The sequence below is a fragment of the Tachysurus fulvidraco genome, chromosome 4, assembly GCF_022655615.1.
Source record: "Tachysurus fulvidraco isolate hzauxx_2018 chromosome 4, HZAU_PFXX_2.0, whole genome shotgun sequence".
In the NCBI taxonomy this organism is placed as follows: domain Eukaryota; kingdom Metazoa; phylum Chordata; class Actinopteri; order Siluriformes; family Bagridae; genus Tachysurus; species Tachysurus fulvidraco.
In genome coordinates this window covers 14,496,936-14,510,183 of record NC_062521.1, presented here as the reverse complement: position 1 = coordinate 14,510,183, position 13,248 = coordinate 14,496,936, and the positions used below count along the sequence as shown (strand labels likewise).

Below are 13,248 nucleotides of genomic sequence, written 5' to 3'. Positions count from 1 at the left end.
TTTACAACTTAAGCATACTGACGACATGTAATAAAATCAAGGCTGACTTTGCAGCCTGTCTTACAAAGCTAGTGCTACCTGTTTTGTCATTCCCTGAGGACCAAACTGCTGCTAAAGTTTTATTCAAAACATAATTATCTATGCTCGGTTGCTATACACACCACTTCATCAAAGTGAAGAGGCTCTCTGCTGCTGTGCTTTTGATTTGTTCACAAAAAGGGTTTTCTGGAACCTTAATGTTTTTCTATAACACAGACAAAGGGCAAACTCTTTCCCTTTTAAGACATCCTGTTACAACTCCAATTACCTATTCATGGCTTCACTAACCTCTTTCAAAATGTGAACATACACGATACACTGACTAACATTTAGTTTTAAGAATAAGAGTGACTACAATAATACCATAAAGGCCATCGATATCCATCTGTAGTGAAGTGTGGTTTATAGACAAGGTATTCTGGTATGCTATGAGACTGAATTATTTACTGGATTGAATAAGCAAGAAATCTTGCTGTTTATGGTACAACTAAGAATTAAAGAAATGGATGTATTTGCTTCTTTAAAATTGTCTGCTTTAAATAAAACATTACAGATCTCCACAAGACGCTATTTATAGTAAGTATCTACAGTATGAAGAAGAATTCTTAAATTGAAACAATATGCACCTCAAGCACTATTACAGACTTTTAAGGGTTGAAAATAATCTTATCACATAAATCATCAATCAGATCTAAATGATCTGTTAAGTCTTTCAGATTAAAGGACATCTGATATAACACAAAATGAAATTCTGGAAGCGCTTATTCCATGGCTGAGTTGAGTCCGCAGGAGTTGTAAACATATCTGAAGGCCGATTCATTACAGATTAATTAAAGACACAGTAATAGAACAACACTTCCTGCTGGCATTCTGATGATTACCTGACAAGTCCCACTTTGAGCTTAGCATATCACTTTATCATTACTGACTAACACCATTGTTCTCAAGATGATTTTGTTTCTGCAAAATACTGGGGGAAATAAAACCAGCTTTCACACACTAATCCCGGGTTCCTTCCTTGAGGATCTGTATGGTTTAATATCTGTATGGTTTAATATGTATACCGACTGTAATAATATATGTCAGACTATCTATTTATAATCACACCCAGTGTCACCTAAATGAGGATGGGTTCCCCTTGAGTCTGGTTCCTCTCAAGGTTTCTTCCTTTACCAATCAACTCAGACTTGCTCATTCAGGGTAAATACAAACACATTTACATATATCTAATATTAATCTTGAATTTCTTGTATTATATTATTCTTTATTTAAGCCTTTTGTTTTATGTTTATGTTCTGTAAAGCTGCTTTGATACAATGTCAATTGTTAAAAGTGCCATACAAATAAATTTGAACTGAATTGAATTAATTGAATTGAAAGTATAGACTTTTCCTCCCATGTTACACATTCCTGCAGGAACAAATAATGATATCAGATGTGAAACATCAGAATCAGATCAGACAATATATATATACACACACACACACACACACATTATATATATATATATATATATATCCTGTCCAGATTTACAATGCATATTCTTTCGACTTAAATTGTTTGTATTTTGTCTGTCTATAACCAGTGGCTTATAACTTTACATACATTGGTACATTGGGAACTTCAAAAGACAAAGTAAAAAGCTCTGTCTTTGATCAATCTGATGAGGCTTCGTTCCTGCGGCTTACAATCGTCCCTCTCTGCAAGTTAACAGCTGTGTCAAGAAAGAGGCTGAAACAGCACTTCACTTTTCAGTGGAACAGCTCCCAAATCATTTCCAATAGCAATGATGAAACATCCAGTAACATCAGACAGGTAGCTATTTGTGAACAAGGTATTAGGTTTCTGATTAGATAAAAGTGTCTTAACCTGAGATTAAATGATTTTTTCCATAATCAATGATTCGTCACTTCATGATGTACATAATACAATATATTCAATGCGTAGTTTAAACATTTTAGAAGGTTTAAAGAAGAGTTTGTATTTAAAGGTACTGCTCACCTGTAATACGGTTTCTCCAGGCTGCATATTAGTGAACACCTCGATATTGTAGGAGACCTGAGAGAAGGTGGGCGTGTTGTCGTTAGCATCAATAACCAGGATGTTCACCGTTACAGGCACGCTCTGCTGTACGCCATCAGAGGCCACCATCTGTAGGAGCAGCAGGAAATGTTCCAGACGGTAACTACTTTGAAAGCTGTGAACAGATTCCTGAATATAAATATGACGCTATCTATCTATCTATGACTCATGTACAGCACTGTAAAGCAAAGATTCTATAGATAATATGAATATAAAATATCCAATCACACTTTTTGGACTATGACTGATAACCGGCAATCAGTTGAGCAGAGCTATAAAAACCAGCAGGTTGTCAATTTAAACATGATGTTTTACTGGTTACAGTATGACAACTGTAAATGTAACAATAAAAAATGGCGTAATCACTGGAAAAAAAAACACTGTTACATGATCACATGCTGTGTTTGGAAATACATTACCAAAAATAGATTTAGCTACAGCAAGCGTAAATTCGATCACAATATTCCATCCTACCTTCTTATTACATTTCAGCCCAACCAAATGCAGTTCAGCTGAGATGAGATAATGGCTATATGTGCCAGCACTGCCTCTAAAAGTATGATTCACATCGATGATTCATGATTCAGAACATGAAACCTGAGCGTTTCTGTCTGAACCATGAACAGGCAGAGCTTCACATGCATAAATGTGCCTGCACAAAAAATCTTAGACAGCTCTGAACTAGCAGGCGGCCTATATCTGTTGTGTACAGCGCCTAAACAGCTGAGTGCACCCGGAGCACGAGATTGCTATGAGTGACTGCTGGAGTACTTTCTAACCTTGATCTTCTCATACAGAACACTTTTCCAACACAGACATACAGTAGTACTGTTTGCCTTATTCAGCTATAAAGTCTATATGTAGCCCAGAAGAAAAAATTGTTTCTTTTTTGAGCGTCAGTCGTCTTCTGTGCTACGGTCATCTCTGGCTTGTTGTTAGGTTTCTAGATTTTCATCCTGACTGGTATAAAAAACTGCTATGGCTCCACATCCATTTTAAAAGAAGAAGAAGCTGTTAGCTGTTAAGTTATTTTACTTCACATATCCCAGCTTGCTAGGACCTGGGGCCAGAACACAGTGTCAGCCACGACACAGCACGCTGAAACATGGAGGGTTAAGGACCTTGATCAACAGCCCAGCAGTGGCAGCTTGGTGATCCTTATGCTTGAACCCTTGACCTCCTCATCAGTAAAACAGAGCACTAACCGCGGAGGCACTGCCCTGTGATAAATGTGCCCTACAGTATAGAATGCATTGAATTGAACTGGATTGAATTTTTTTATGGATTCTATTAATGAATCTATGCAAATGCTGTTCATTCTTTAAGAACATAATGAGCAGCCTTTTTTAACTGCTAGACCAGGGTTTCGGCTAACTCCATGATTCTTTGATGTAGGTTAAAGCTGTAGAGCTGAGGAACTAATGTGGTTGAAAGGAGCAGGAAAGGAGCAGCCTTGTTTCACAATGGACTGCCGCTGCGCATCTGAGATATTGTGCCTGCTCTGAGGCTTTGAAGGCTTGACTTTAGCTTTGAAGCTGCTGAATTTAAACCTGCAGGAGATTTCCTAAAGTATGAGTATCATAGTCACTCTCATTTAATCAGTACAATCAGGGACATTATTCAGACATTATGCGACTGCAAACCAATAAGACAATGACAGGATGATTATGTGATGACTGCTGTTGTTATCGCGGGTGGTCTGTTGTGCTAAAATACTCCGATGGAGATTTGGTCCAACAGCAGCAAACTAATGGGACTGGCAAAGACCAAGACACTACAGAGTGCACTGCTGCACTTGGAGAGTGTTTATTACAGCTGAATATTTAATGTTACACCACCCAGGATCATATCCACATGCTGCCATTAGATTTACGTTTCACAGTTGTTCTTTTCTACATATTTGCAATAATCCCCCTGATTGAGCTCACTGAGCTACAAGAGAACATAGTGTACATAGATAGATAATACAAATAAAGAAAGGCTTTAAATAAGCTGAAAAGCAACCTGAAAAACAAATTCACCTAAAATAGATTTAACTCCGGCATTACGTAGGTTTAACATGGGGATTTAAATGGAAAAGAGGTTGATTATGATAGCAACATCTCCGGCCACCGTAATTAGGCATAATTGTTTGTCTTCCTCCTAAACACAATCAGCTAATTTCACGCTGTTTCGTTTAAGCGCAAATCTTTCTTTTATAAATGGAATCGCATCCAACACGAGACCTGTCCCGTGTTGATAAGCAGCCTATTATTAAGACCATCAAAGGCATTAACGTGCCTGATTAGGATCCAATCCCCCACCATCAAGTATTAAAAGTGTCTGTGAGAGTCTGCCTTCCAAACAAACACATTCATAATGACAAGGACAGCCACTACCCTTCTTTTTTTTCCAGACAGAAAGATCCAAGCCCTGTCGCACCTCCTCTGATCTGACTAGCCGTTTAAGGCCGATTAATCATTTCTGGGAGAGTGAGAACACCATGGAGAGCGGAGCAGCTTGAAAGTAAAGCCCTGCTCAGCATATAAGATCAGCAGAGAGGCAAGCATAAGCAGCCAGCCTTCAAAACAAGCACCATTCATTCTTACCATTTGATTTATTCTCAAATTGTTCGTTTTGTTCCTTCAACCATGGGATGTCATGCTGATTTGTGGCTTAAATGCTGAGATATTGATGTTTTCAAAGCTGCAACAAATCCTAATAAAACAGAGCCTAACTGCGAAAAACAGCTGTTACTGCCATCACAGTATCACTGAATGCCACATGATTTTCATCCTCATTAAAAAGTTTAGAGATTATAGTTTTATGGATTATACTCTATAGAAGAACAGTGTGTGTGTGTGTGTGTGTGTGTGCGCATGCGTGTGTGTGTGTGTGTGTGCGCGTATATGTTCATGTGTGTGTGTGTGTGTGTGTGTGTATGTGTGTGCACATGTGTGTTTGTGTGTGTATGTGCATGTGTGCATGTTTGTATGTGTTTGTGTGTGCATGTATGTGTGACGTGTGTGTTTGTGTGCACGTGTGCATGTTTGTGTGTGTTTGTGTGTGTATGTGCACAAGTGTATGTTTGTGTGTATGCACATGTGTGTGTGTTTGTGTGTATGTGCACATGTGTGTGTGTGTGTGTGTGCCCATGTGCATGTTTTTAATGTGTTTGTGTGCACGTGTGCATGTTTGTATGTGTGTGTTTGTATGTGTGTGCACATGCATGTGTTTGTGTGTTTATGTTTATGTGCACGTGTGCATGCGTGTGTTTGTGTGTGTATGTTTGCATGTGTGTGTTTATGTGCACGTGTGCATGCGTGTGTTTGTGTGTATGTTTGCATGTGTGTGTTTGTGTGCACGTGTGCATGTTTGTATGTGTGTGTTTGTATGTGTGTGCACATGCATGTGTTTGTGTGTTTGTGTTTATGTGCACGTGTGCATGCGTGTGTTTGTGTGTATGTTTGCATGTGTGTGTTTGTGTGCACGTGTGCATGTTTGTATGTGTGTGTTTGTATGTGTGTGCACATGCATGTGTTTGTGTGTTTGTGTTTATGTGCACGTGTGCATGCGTGTGTTTGTGTGTGTATGTTTGCATGTGTGTGTTTGTGTGCACGTGTGCATGTTTGTATGTGTGTGTTTGTATGTGTGTGCACATGCATGTGTTTGTGTGTTTGTGTTTATGTGCACGTGTGCATGCGTGTGTTTGTGTGTGTATGTTTGCATGTGTGTGTTTGTGTGCACGTGTGTATGTTTGCATGTGTGTGTTTGTGTGCACGTGTGGATGTTTGCATGTGTGTGTTTGTGTGTGTACGTGCCCATGTTTGTGTTTGTGTGTATGTTCACGTATGTGTGCGTGTGTGTGTGTGTGTGTGCATGTGTTTGTATGTATGTGCACGTGTTTATGTGTGTGTGTTTGTGTGGGATGGTTCATACCCTGAAGGTGTAGTTGGTCTGCATTTCTCTGTCCACAGGTCTGAGCAGTAGAAGATAACGTGTGATTCCAGTAGAGGTGATGGAGAAGATGGTGTTGTAGTCACTCAATGTTATCTTCACTTGTGGGTCTTTACTCTTGAAATGAGGGGGAAAAAAAGCTCTGAATGAAAGGAAGTCTGCAAACCAACTTTTTCATTTACTCTGCTGCAAATCTCACACACCCAAGCGCATGCATAAAGGCACACATCATACACACGTGGGGGAAATTCTACAATTAAAACCAAGTAAAAAAAATCCCCAAAACAAATCCCATAATTCATTGGTACCAAACATAACTTAGTGTGTAGCTTGTCTACAATCATGTTATATGCATGACCTAATATGGCTACATTGCTGGTTAAATATCTGCATTAGTCTGCAAATTGATTCTATCAGATAAGCTCATCAGTCTCCCTTAGATTGACTTAACCACACTCAGCAATCAGAGAAAGTAAGAAGGAGAAAAGAAAAACAAGTGAACAAGAGAGATTGAGAACAGAATGAGACGCTAAAGAGAGAGATGGAGTTGTTACATGCTCTGTGTTTTAGACAAATGGGGCGGTTTAAATTGAACGTGGTAGCACTGAAAAAAATGTAGCACTTATAAGCTGGAAGGGTCTTTTGGAGAGATGGCCAAATCTCAGCGCCTTTCAACATCTGTGAAATGTTGCAGGCAATAAAAGACCGTTACTGTGACATTTCTGAGTTTCTAGCACTCACAACACACAGATGCTCTTAGACAATTGGAATTTACTCACACTCTCTGTCTCTGTCCGTGGCAATCAGCACAACGAACACCTGGTTCTAGTCATTATTTTAAAAAGCGTATAATATTCCGCTTTGGCTGTCCTCCCACGAAAACATCAAACACACTCTCCATGATTAGATTCATGTTAGTGGCTTTTCATTAAACAGGAGCTCCCTGCATTTGTCAAAATGTCTGCTTAAGAAACAAATTCATTCAAATTGTTCTGATGATGAAAAAGAAACGGTGTGGGTTTGTGGTGGATCAGTGGTTAAGACTTTGTGGTTGTGAGTTCAAATCCCATTAACAAGGTTGCTAGGTACTTGAGCTAGAATCGCAATCACCAACTGCTCTGTCGTATCCTACTTCAGTCGTAAGATGCTTTACAAAACAAAGCCTCGACTGAATGAGCAAATGAATGCGGAAACAGATGAAGCATTAAAAAAAAACTCAAAACAAGTAGAGCTCGACACCAACGGTGTCGACGGGGATGCATCCGCCATCAACATGTCTATTTCTTCTTGTAACTAATTTGTATGCCTGAAAGACCACCAAAATCTTTTTCAGTCAAGAAGGAAGAAGAAGAAGAAAAAAAAATACAATTTACATTCGATCTCGCTGTGACCTTGATACTGCCTGGATCAATTCCAAAATCGAATCAGTTCATCTACTGGATCCTAAATAAATCTTGCAAACATTCAGTGAATCGTTCTTGAGATATCACGCTAAAGAGACAGACAGACAGACAGACACATGGACAAGCTAAAAACATAATGCAGGAATATACAGCACAGAAAGCCAGTACATAAAAAGGTTACAAAAAGGTTGCTTAATGACTTACACTGTTATCTTCACACGCGCACAATCATAACCTTTAAAGCGTGGCACGTTTGGCTTTTGTGTTACTATAAGCCCAAAGATAAATTTAACACACTCAGCACTGCTAATGTGTGCATTAGCATAAGTTGCTTTTACAATCCACATTTTACATCAAGCCCACCTACTGTGAAAAAAACAAAAGTGTATGTGGGCTTTCAGGAGCTGGTAGTATTTTTATACTATGGCTGTATCAGAAGGGCTGCAGCAGGCAATCAGAAGAAGACACAATGAAGTGACCGATGACTGAAGCACAAAACCCAGTCCATGGTGGAATTTGGCAGTGTTGGAGCAGCATCTTTCCTCCAACGACAACCATAATTGAATGCCCGTGTTTCCCAATTGGTAATCTAAAAAGCCACTTACTCCATGTGTCTGGAAATGAGACTGTGATCAAGCTGTGCATCACCTTTGCACAAAGACTATCAGACCTTCATCAACTCACAAGCCTTGGAAACTTTTTCCCCATCTGCCTACAATTAATTGGAAGAAATGACCAGGACCAGAGGGACCTCATGGCTAAGGGTCAATTGAGTAAGTGAGCTGAACTAATGGAAGTTAATTTGGTTTTTCAGCAATCAATATGTTACAAGTCTTATTTCTAATTGCTTTTTTTTTTGTCTGTAGTCTAGCACTGTAGTCTTATTTCTGTTGGACCAAAAATATAGCCTATAGCTTATAGTACAGATTCTGACATTATTTTCATATCTAGCAATACACATAGCCTCAAATATCGAGGCAACAGTAAAAAAAGAAATGGTCATCTTTGTATTGCTGATGTTTTGACATCATGACAACATTTTTCTACCACAGACCTTTTCCATTTATTTGTACTTTTCTTACAGCTGAAGTAAATCCAGACGAACACTGTGTGTGAGGCAGGAATACACCCTGATGAAGAAACCACTTCATTGCATGATACCATGAACAAACACACACCTTCACACACTCATTCTTTCACTCATTTATGCCTAGGGGCAATCCAGTATTGCCGATCCACCCACATTTTTAATGAGACGACAGGAAAACAAAGAAGTTGAAGGACGCCGACATGGACACGGGGAAAACATGCAAAGGAGCTCCACACCGACAGTTGGTGCTGTAAGGCAACAATACTAACTGCTACACCACTGTGCTGCCTGCAGACCTTTTTTTTTTTAATAAAAATATTCTGCAAGACTTTTCACTGAACAAATGGTGCTGACATTCTGAAAGATCAGCGGAATTCCCTTTGTAAGAGTTAAGAAAGGAAACGCCAAATATAATGCATTAGGATTAAATACAACCTCTTCAGATGACTGAATTAATTGCATTTGTCACACCTCAAACCAAACAAACAAATCAAGAAGAGTAAGTGTTACAAAAAAAAAAAACACAGCACACAACAAGTTCACCTACTGGTACAGCCCCTGGCTGAAGCTGAAACACAAATGTGAACATAATAACATTGTTTAGGTGCCACTATAGCGCATGTAGTAAAGCATTCTGCATATAACTCACAAAATAAAACATCCACACGGACCGAGCTTTTGCTCAGAGTTAATGTGTGCACAGTGATAATGTATTTTATTACCTCCTCTATGTCGTTATCAAGGGCGATGATGGCTAGCGGTGCCGTGAGGTTGGCTCTGCCAGACACGGTGCCACCCACAGGTGCTGACTCGCTGATGAAGCCCTGGTAGGTTGGCTGATGGAAGTACGGTGCCTGGTTGTTTTCATCCAACACCTCTATCCACAGGTCAGCGAACGCAGGCAGAGGATGACCGTTATCCTGCTCGGCCTGCTCCGAAACACATGCACATAAAAAAAAGAAAAGAAAAAATGAAAACAAGCAAACAAACACAGTGGAGGCAAACATGCTGTGGTGATGATACCCAAAAAGTTGGACGTCTCAGTATGATACTAGCAGCTTACAAACAGCTCGATGGGAGAGAGAATCAACACCATAGTGAGTTGCATTAGGATTAATTCACACACAAAACCTGACACAGCGCACAACGCTTAGCATGCACACTTCTACAAAACATCAATCATTTGATCGTTTAAACTGCTGCTTGTGATAAATGTTTCATTTCAGGCAGAAAATTTATTTGCGATCTATAGGTATTGATTCATTTATGAAGTTTATACAAAACTAGGACGCTGTAAATGATTTTCTAAAATACTATGTCGAGTTAGATTATGTTAAAAGCACTAATGATAATTACACACATGATTTCTGTGAAGGTTTTACATATTTGCAAGATCTGGGTTACAAATTACAGGCAGTTCTGTTGTCATAAAAGCTGTGGCTGGCTTTTTAATATTTTGGACTACTTGTCCTCTTAGATGGAATCATCACCAGTTTATTTGACTGATCACATATCATCCTACAAAAAAAATATCAATGCTGATGAGAGTGGTCTCTTGGAGGATGATGACGAATCCATCTACAGGGCACAATGTGTCAGTAAATGACTGTATTAGTTCATTAGCTACTTTGTAAATCATCTGCTATTACATACACAATCGCCAGATGTCAAGCCAGCATAGATATCTGAGTTCTTGTCCTGATGTTTTACGTCTTTTTACCACCATCAGCACAACAAATGAGGGAATATGTTATGGAAGATGTGTTCATAAAGTTTCAGAGACATCAATTGAGTTTGTGTGAGTTCGGTCGAGTTTTCTGACAGCTCACGGTAGCTAATGTCCAATCATTTTTAATAGAAATGCTTTGAACTATAGAGCAAAGTTTAGCAGAGAATTTAGAGATTTTATTTGTTTTTCAGTGCTGGTATTCAGAACACCTCTGACATGCTGGTATGGATTTTCTGGAGCAGCAAGTACATAATGTATCCAGACAAATATGGATGTTGCACTTTATAGGGCAAATATAATAATTTAACATTTCTTAAAAAAAAAAAAAAAAATTCATCTGCTGCATGTTGAACAGTGATTTGCTTTAAGCCTTCCTCATCCTTCTCCACCCATAACAATATCTCTCTCTTGCTCTCTCTCTCTCTCTGAATTAGGACACGTCTTCCACTTGATTGAACATCAACACAGTCAACAGCTGCTTGTGTGCATCTGCGTGTTGCATCGAATTCCTTTGCTGGTACTTTTTTCCCCTCCTGACTACTACTTCAAACACTCTTCACTGAATATCATATAAAATGTGCTAATATTGATTTACCACAGCACGTGCTCCCACACCTACGCACACTTACGCACAATGTTATGAACCTTTGTGCTCTGAATGATGTTAGTTGGATACATTTGAAAGTCCTGAGGTTAGGACTCAGCTATCAGTTATGTAGCTGGCCAAATTAGTGGGAGTCACAAATATAGATCAAAACATTTCTCTTTCTGCTGCTAGTCCAAGAGCAGTTTAGATGTTCTCCTGTGTAATAAATCCGACTGAAAATGATCTGTTTCCTATTTACTTTTAGATTTATTTTCTGTCTAACTTGCCCTAATTGTGGATATTGAGTCCATTCGGAACAGTGAAATGCAAATCCTCTACAAGAGCTGGTGGATAATTAATGCAATCTCCTATAATTAGCCTTGGATTGAGTTTGATTGGTCAAGTGTAAGTGTTAATGCAATGTAATTAGAAAGAACTGCATGTATGGTGATCTAAAGTGCTCTGACAGAGTTGTTAAATACACACGACGTAATGCTACTGTTATGTATACATATGTAATTTTACCTTATGTATTTACATTTGCACTTGCAAGCAATATAACATATTAAGCGAATGCTATTTTATAGTACACACAAGATAAGAAGATGTATGACCTTGATGACGAGGTTGAAGCTTTGGTACAGATCCCTCCTCACTGGCTGTAGGAGGCGGAGCTCTGCTGTGGTCCTGTTCAAAGAAAAGAACTCTGGGTAGACGGCTGGCTGGCCTGAAGGTGACAGGAGTGTTGGCAGTTAGAAAAAGCAATTACTTTGCATCTTCTCTTAAAAAAGAGAAATATTTCTTTGGAAGATTTAAGATTTATGAAACCTTTCATACCCACCAACCAGAATAAAGTAGAGAATGCCAGGTCTATCTGAAGGAGGCTGAATGTTCCTGTCCTGGTCCACTGCTCGGATGGGCGGCGACACGTTTAGGGGATTCAGTTTGCTCTAAAATGGATGGATGATGTATAGAGAGATCACCATGAGACCCAAGTAAGGGACAGGATACAGTAACTACAGAACTGAAGAAATCCCCAATTATGCCTTGTGTTCTGGATGAAGGTTTGTCTTACTATGTTTGTGAGGACTTTCACAAGTAGATCACAAATGCTATGCCTACATCTAAATCTGGCTCTTTTTATGTTTATAAAAGCTGAAGTTTTTCTCATTTGTACCAACCAAAGGTCTGCACAAGGTCAGACGTGTCAGATATTCCTATCTTTGTAGAGATATTTGATGTATATATAAAAACACACACAAACAAATGGACTGCATCGCTGATAAGAAATGTAGCCAGCATGTATTCGATGACAAGTGGAGCCTTATCAAAAACAAAGAAACACATAAAGATGCTAAATGAGGGCGTATCACTGACTCTGAGTGTATCACGGAGAAGAAGAGAAAGATCTTTATATCACACTGGTACATCTTTGCTCTTATTATTAACACATAATTCAAGAAACAGGAACATTGAAGTCAAGAAAGCAAGAAATGGTAAAAAAAAAAAAAAGACTAATAAGGAAAACAAATGGCGGGATGGAATTGCACACACTCCAATTTAGTTTACACTGCTCACAGGTTATTTACTGTGTTTGCTGTTCATAAAACATGGTTCGACTACAGGGAAGCTTAATAAACCAAAGCAATTAAAATAAGAAAAAAAAAAAAACAAAACAAGTAAAATGTCACTGAAGCTTTATCAACTGTTCATTTTAGAAAGATTCACAAGCACTTGATTTTTTTGTTTGTTTATTTGTTTTTAAATCCACCCGCACAGACATGCAGGTAACAAACTTTTCGAATTTTAAATCTCATTAGCTAGATAATTCAAAAGCAGCACATATGAAAAACAATTAAATTGCAGATTACAGAATTACAGAAAAAACAGAGGGTGTTCTTCATGTTTCATACTAACTACTAATGTGTGGAGGGAAGAAGCTGCACTAATGTATGCACAGAGTAGCAAACAGCAGGGTGGAGCACAGCTAGACAAAGAGGCTGCCTTTATGAGCAAAAATCTCCCCAAATCTCTATACTTAACCATCTGTAAATAGTTTTCCATAAAATACGATGCATCCGAGCAAGTAATAAGAATAGCAGTTGCTTATTTACAGTGTGTGTCTCCCTGTTCCCTGGCCAGAGGAACTCACATACATCTCCTCCAGCCCTAGAACCCCACCTGTCCTGAAGCACCAATATCATCCTCTCTGATGACCAGTGAAGGCTGTATGTATGTGTTCTGTGTGTTTTAATGCTTGCTCTTGCTGTTGTTTAGAGCATTTCTCTCTACATTATCATCTTGTAAAAATGTTTTTGCCTGCACTTTACACAAAAAAAGCACCACATTAGTGAATGGATCAACATTACAGCCTTATTGCCTT

The 13,248-nt window shown here is 38.8% G+C and overlaps 1 protein-coding gene across 4 annotated transcripts in view; it reads right to left on the bottom strand.

Moving 5' to 3' along the window:
* Positions 1 to 13,248, bottom strand: part of pcdh15a (protocadherin-related 15a) — a 168,782-nt gene that overhangs the window by 91,749 nt on the left and 63,785 nt on the right. For all 4 annotated transcript variants that reach the window (XR_007140482.1, XM_027142250.2, XM_047812946.1 and 1 more), the window contains 5 exons: positions 11,707 to 11,815; positions 11,480 to 11,592; positions 9,273 to 9,479; positions 6,040 to 6,174; positions 2,041 to 2,190 (listed from right to left, as the gene is read on the bottom strand). Coding sequence is in view for 3 of the 4 variants with exons in the window: in XM_027142250.2 (XP_026998051.1) it covers positions 2,041 to 2,190; positions 6,040 to 6,174; positions 9,273 to 9,479; positions 11,480 to 11,592; positions 11,707 to 11,815 (714 nt within the window). In the remaining variant the exon portion in view is untranslated. The remainder of the gene's footprint in view (positions 1 to 2,040; positions 2,191 to 6,039; positions 6,175 to 9,272; positions 9,480 to 11,479; positions 11,593 to 11,706; positions 11,816 to 13,248) is intronic.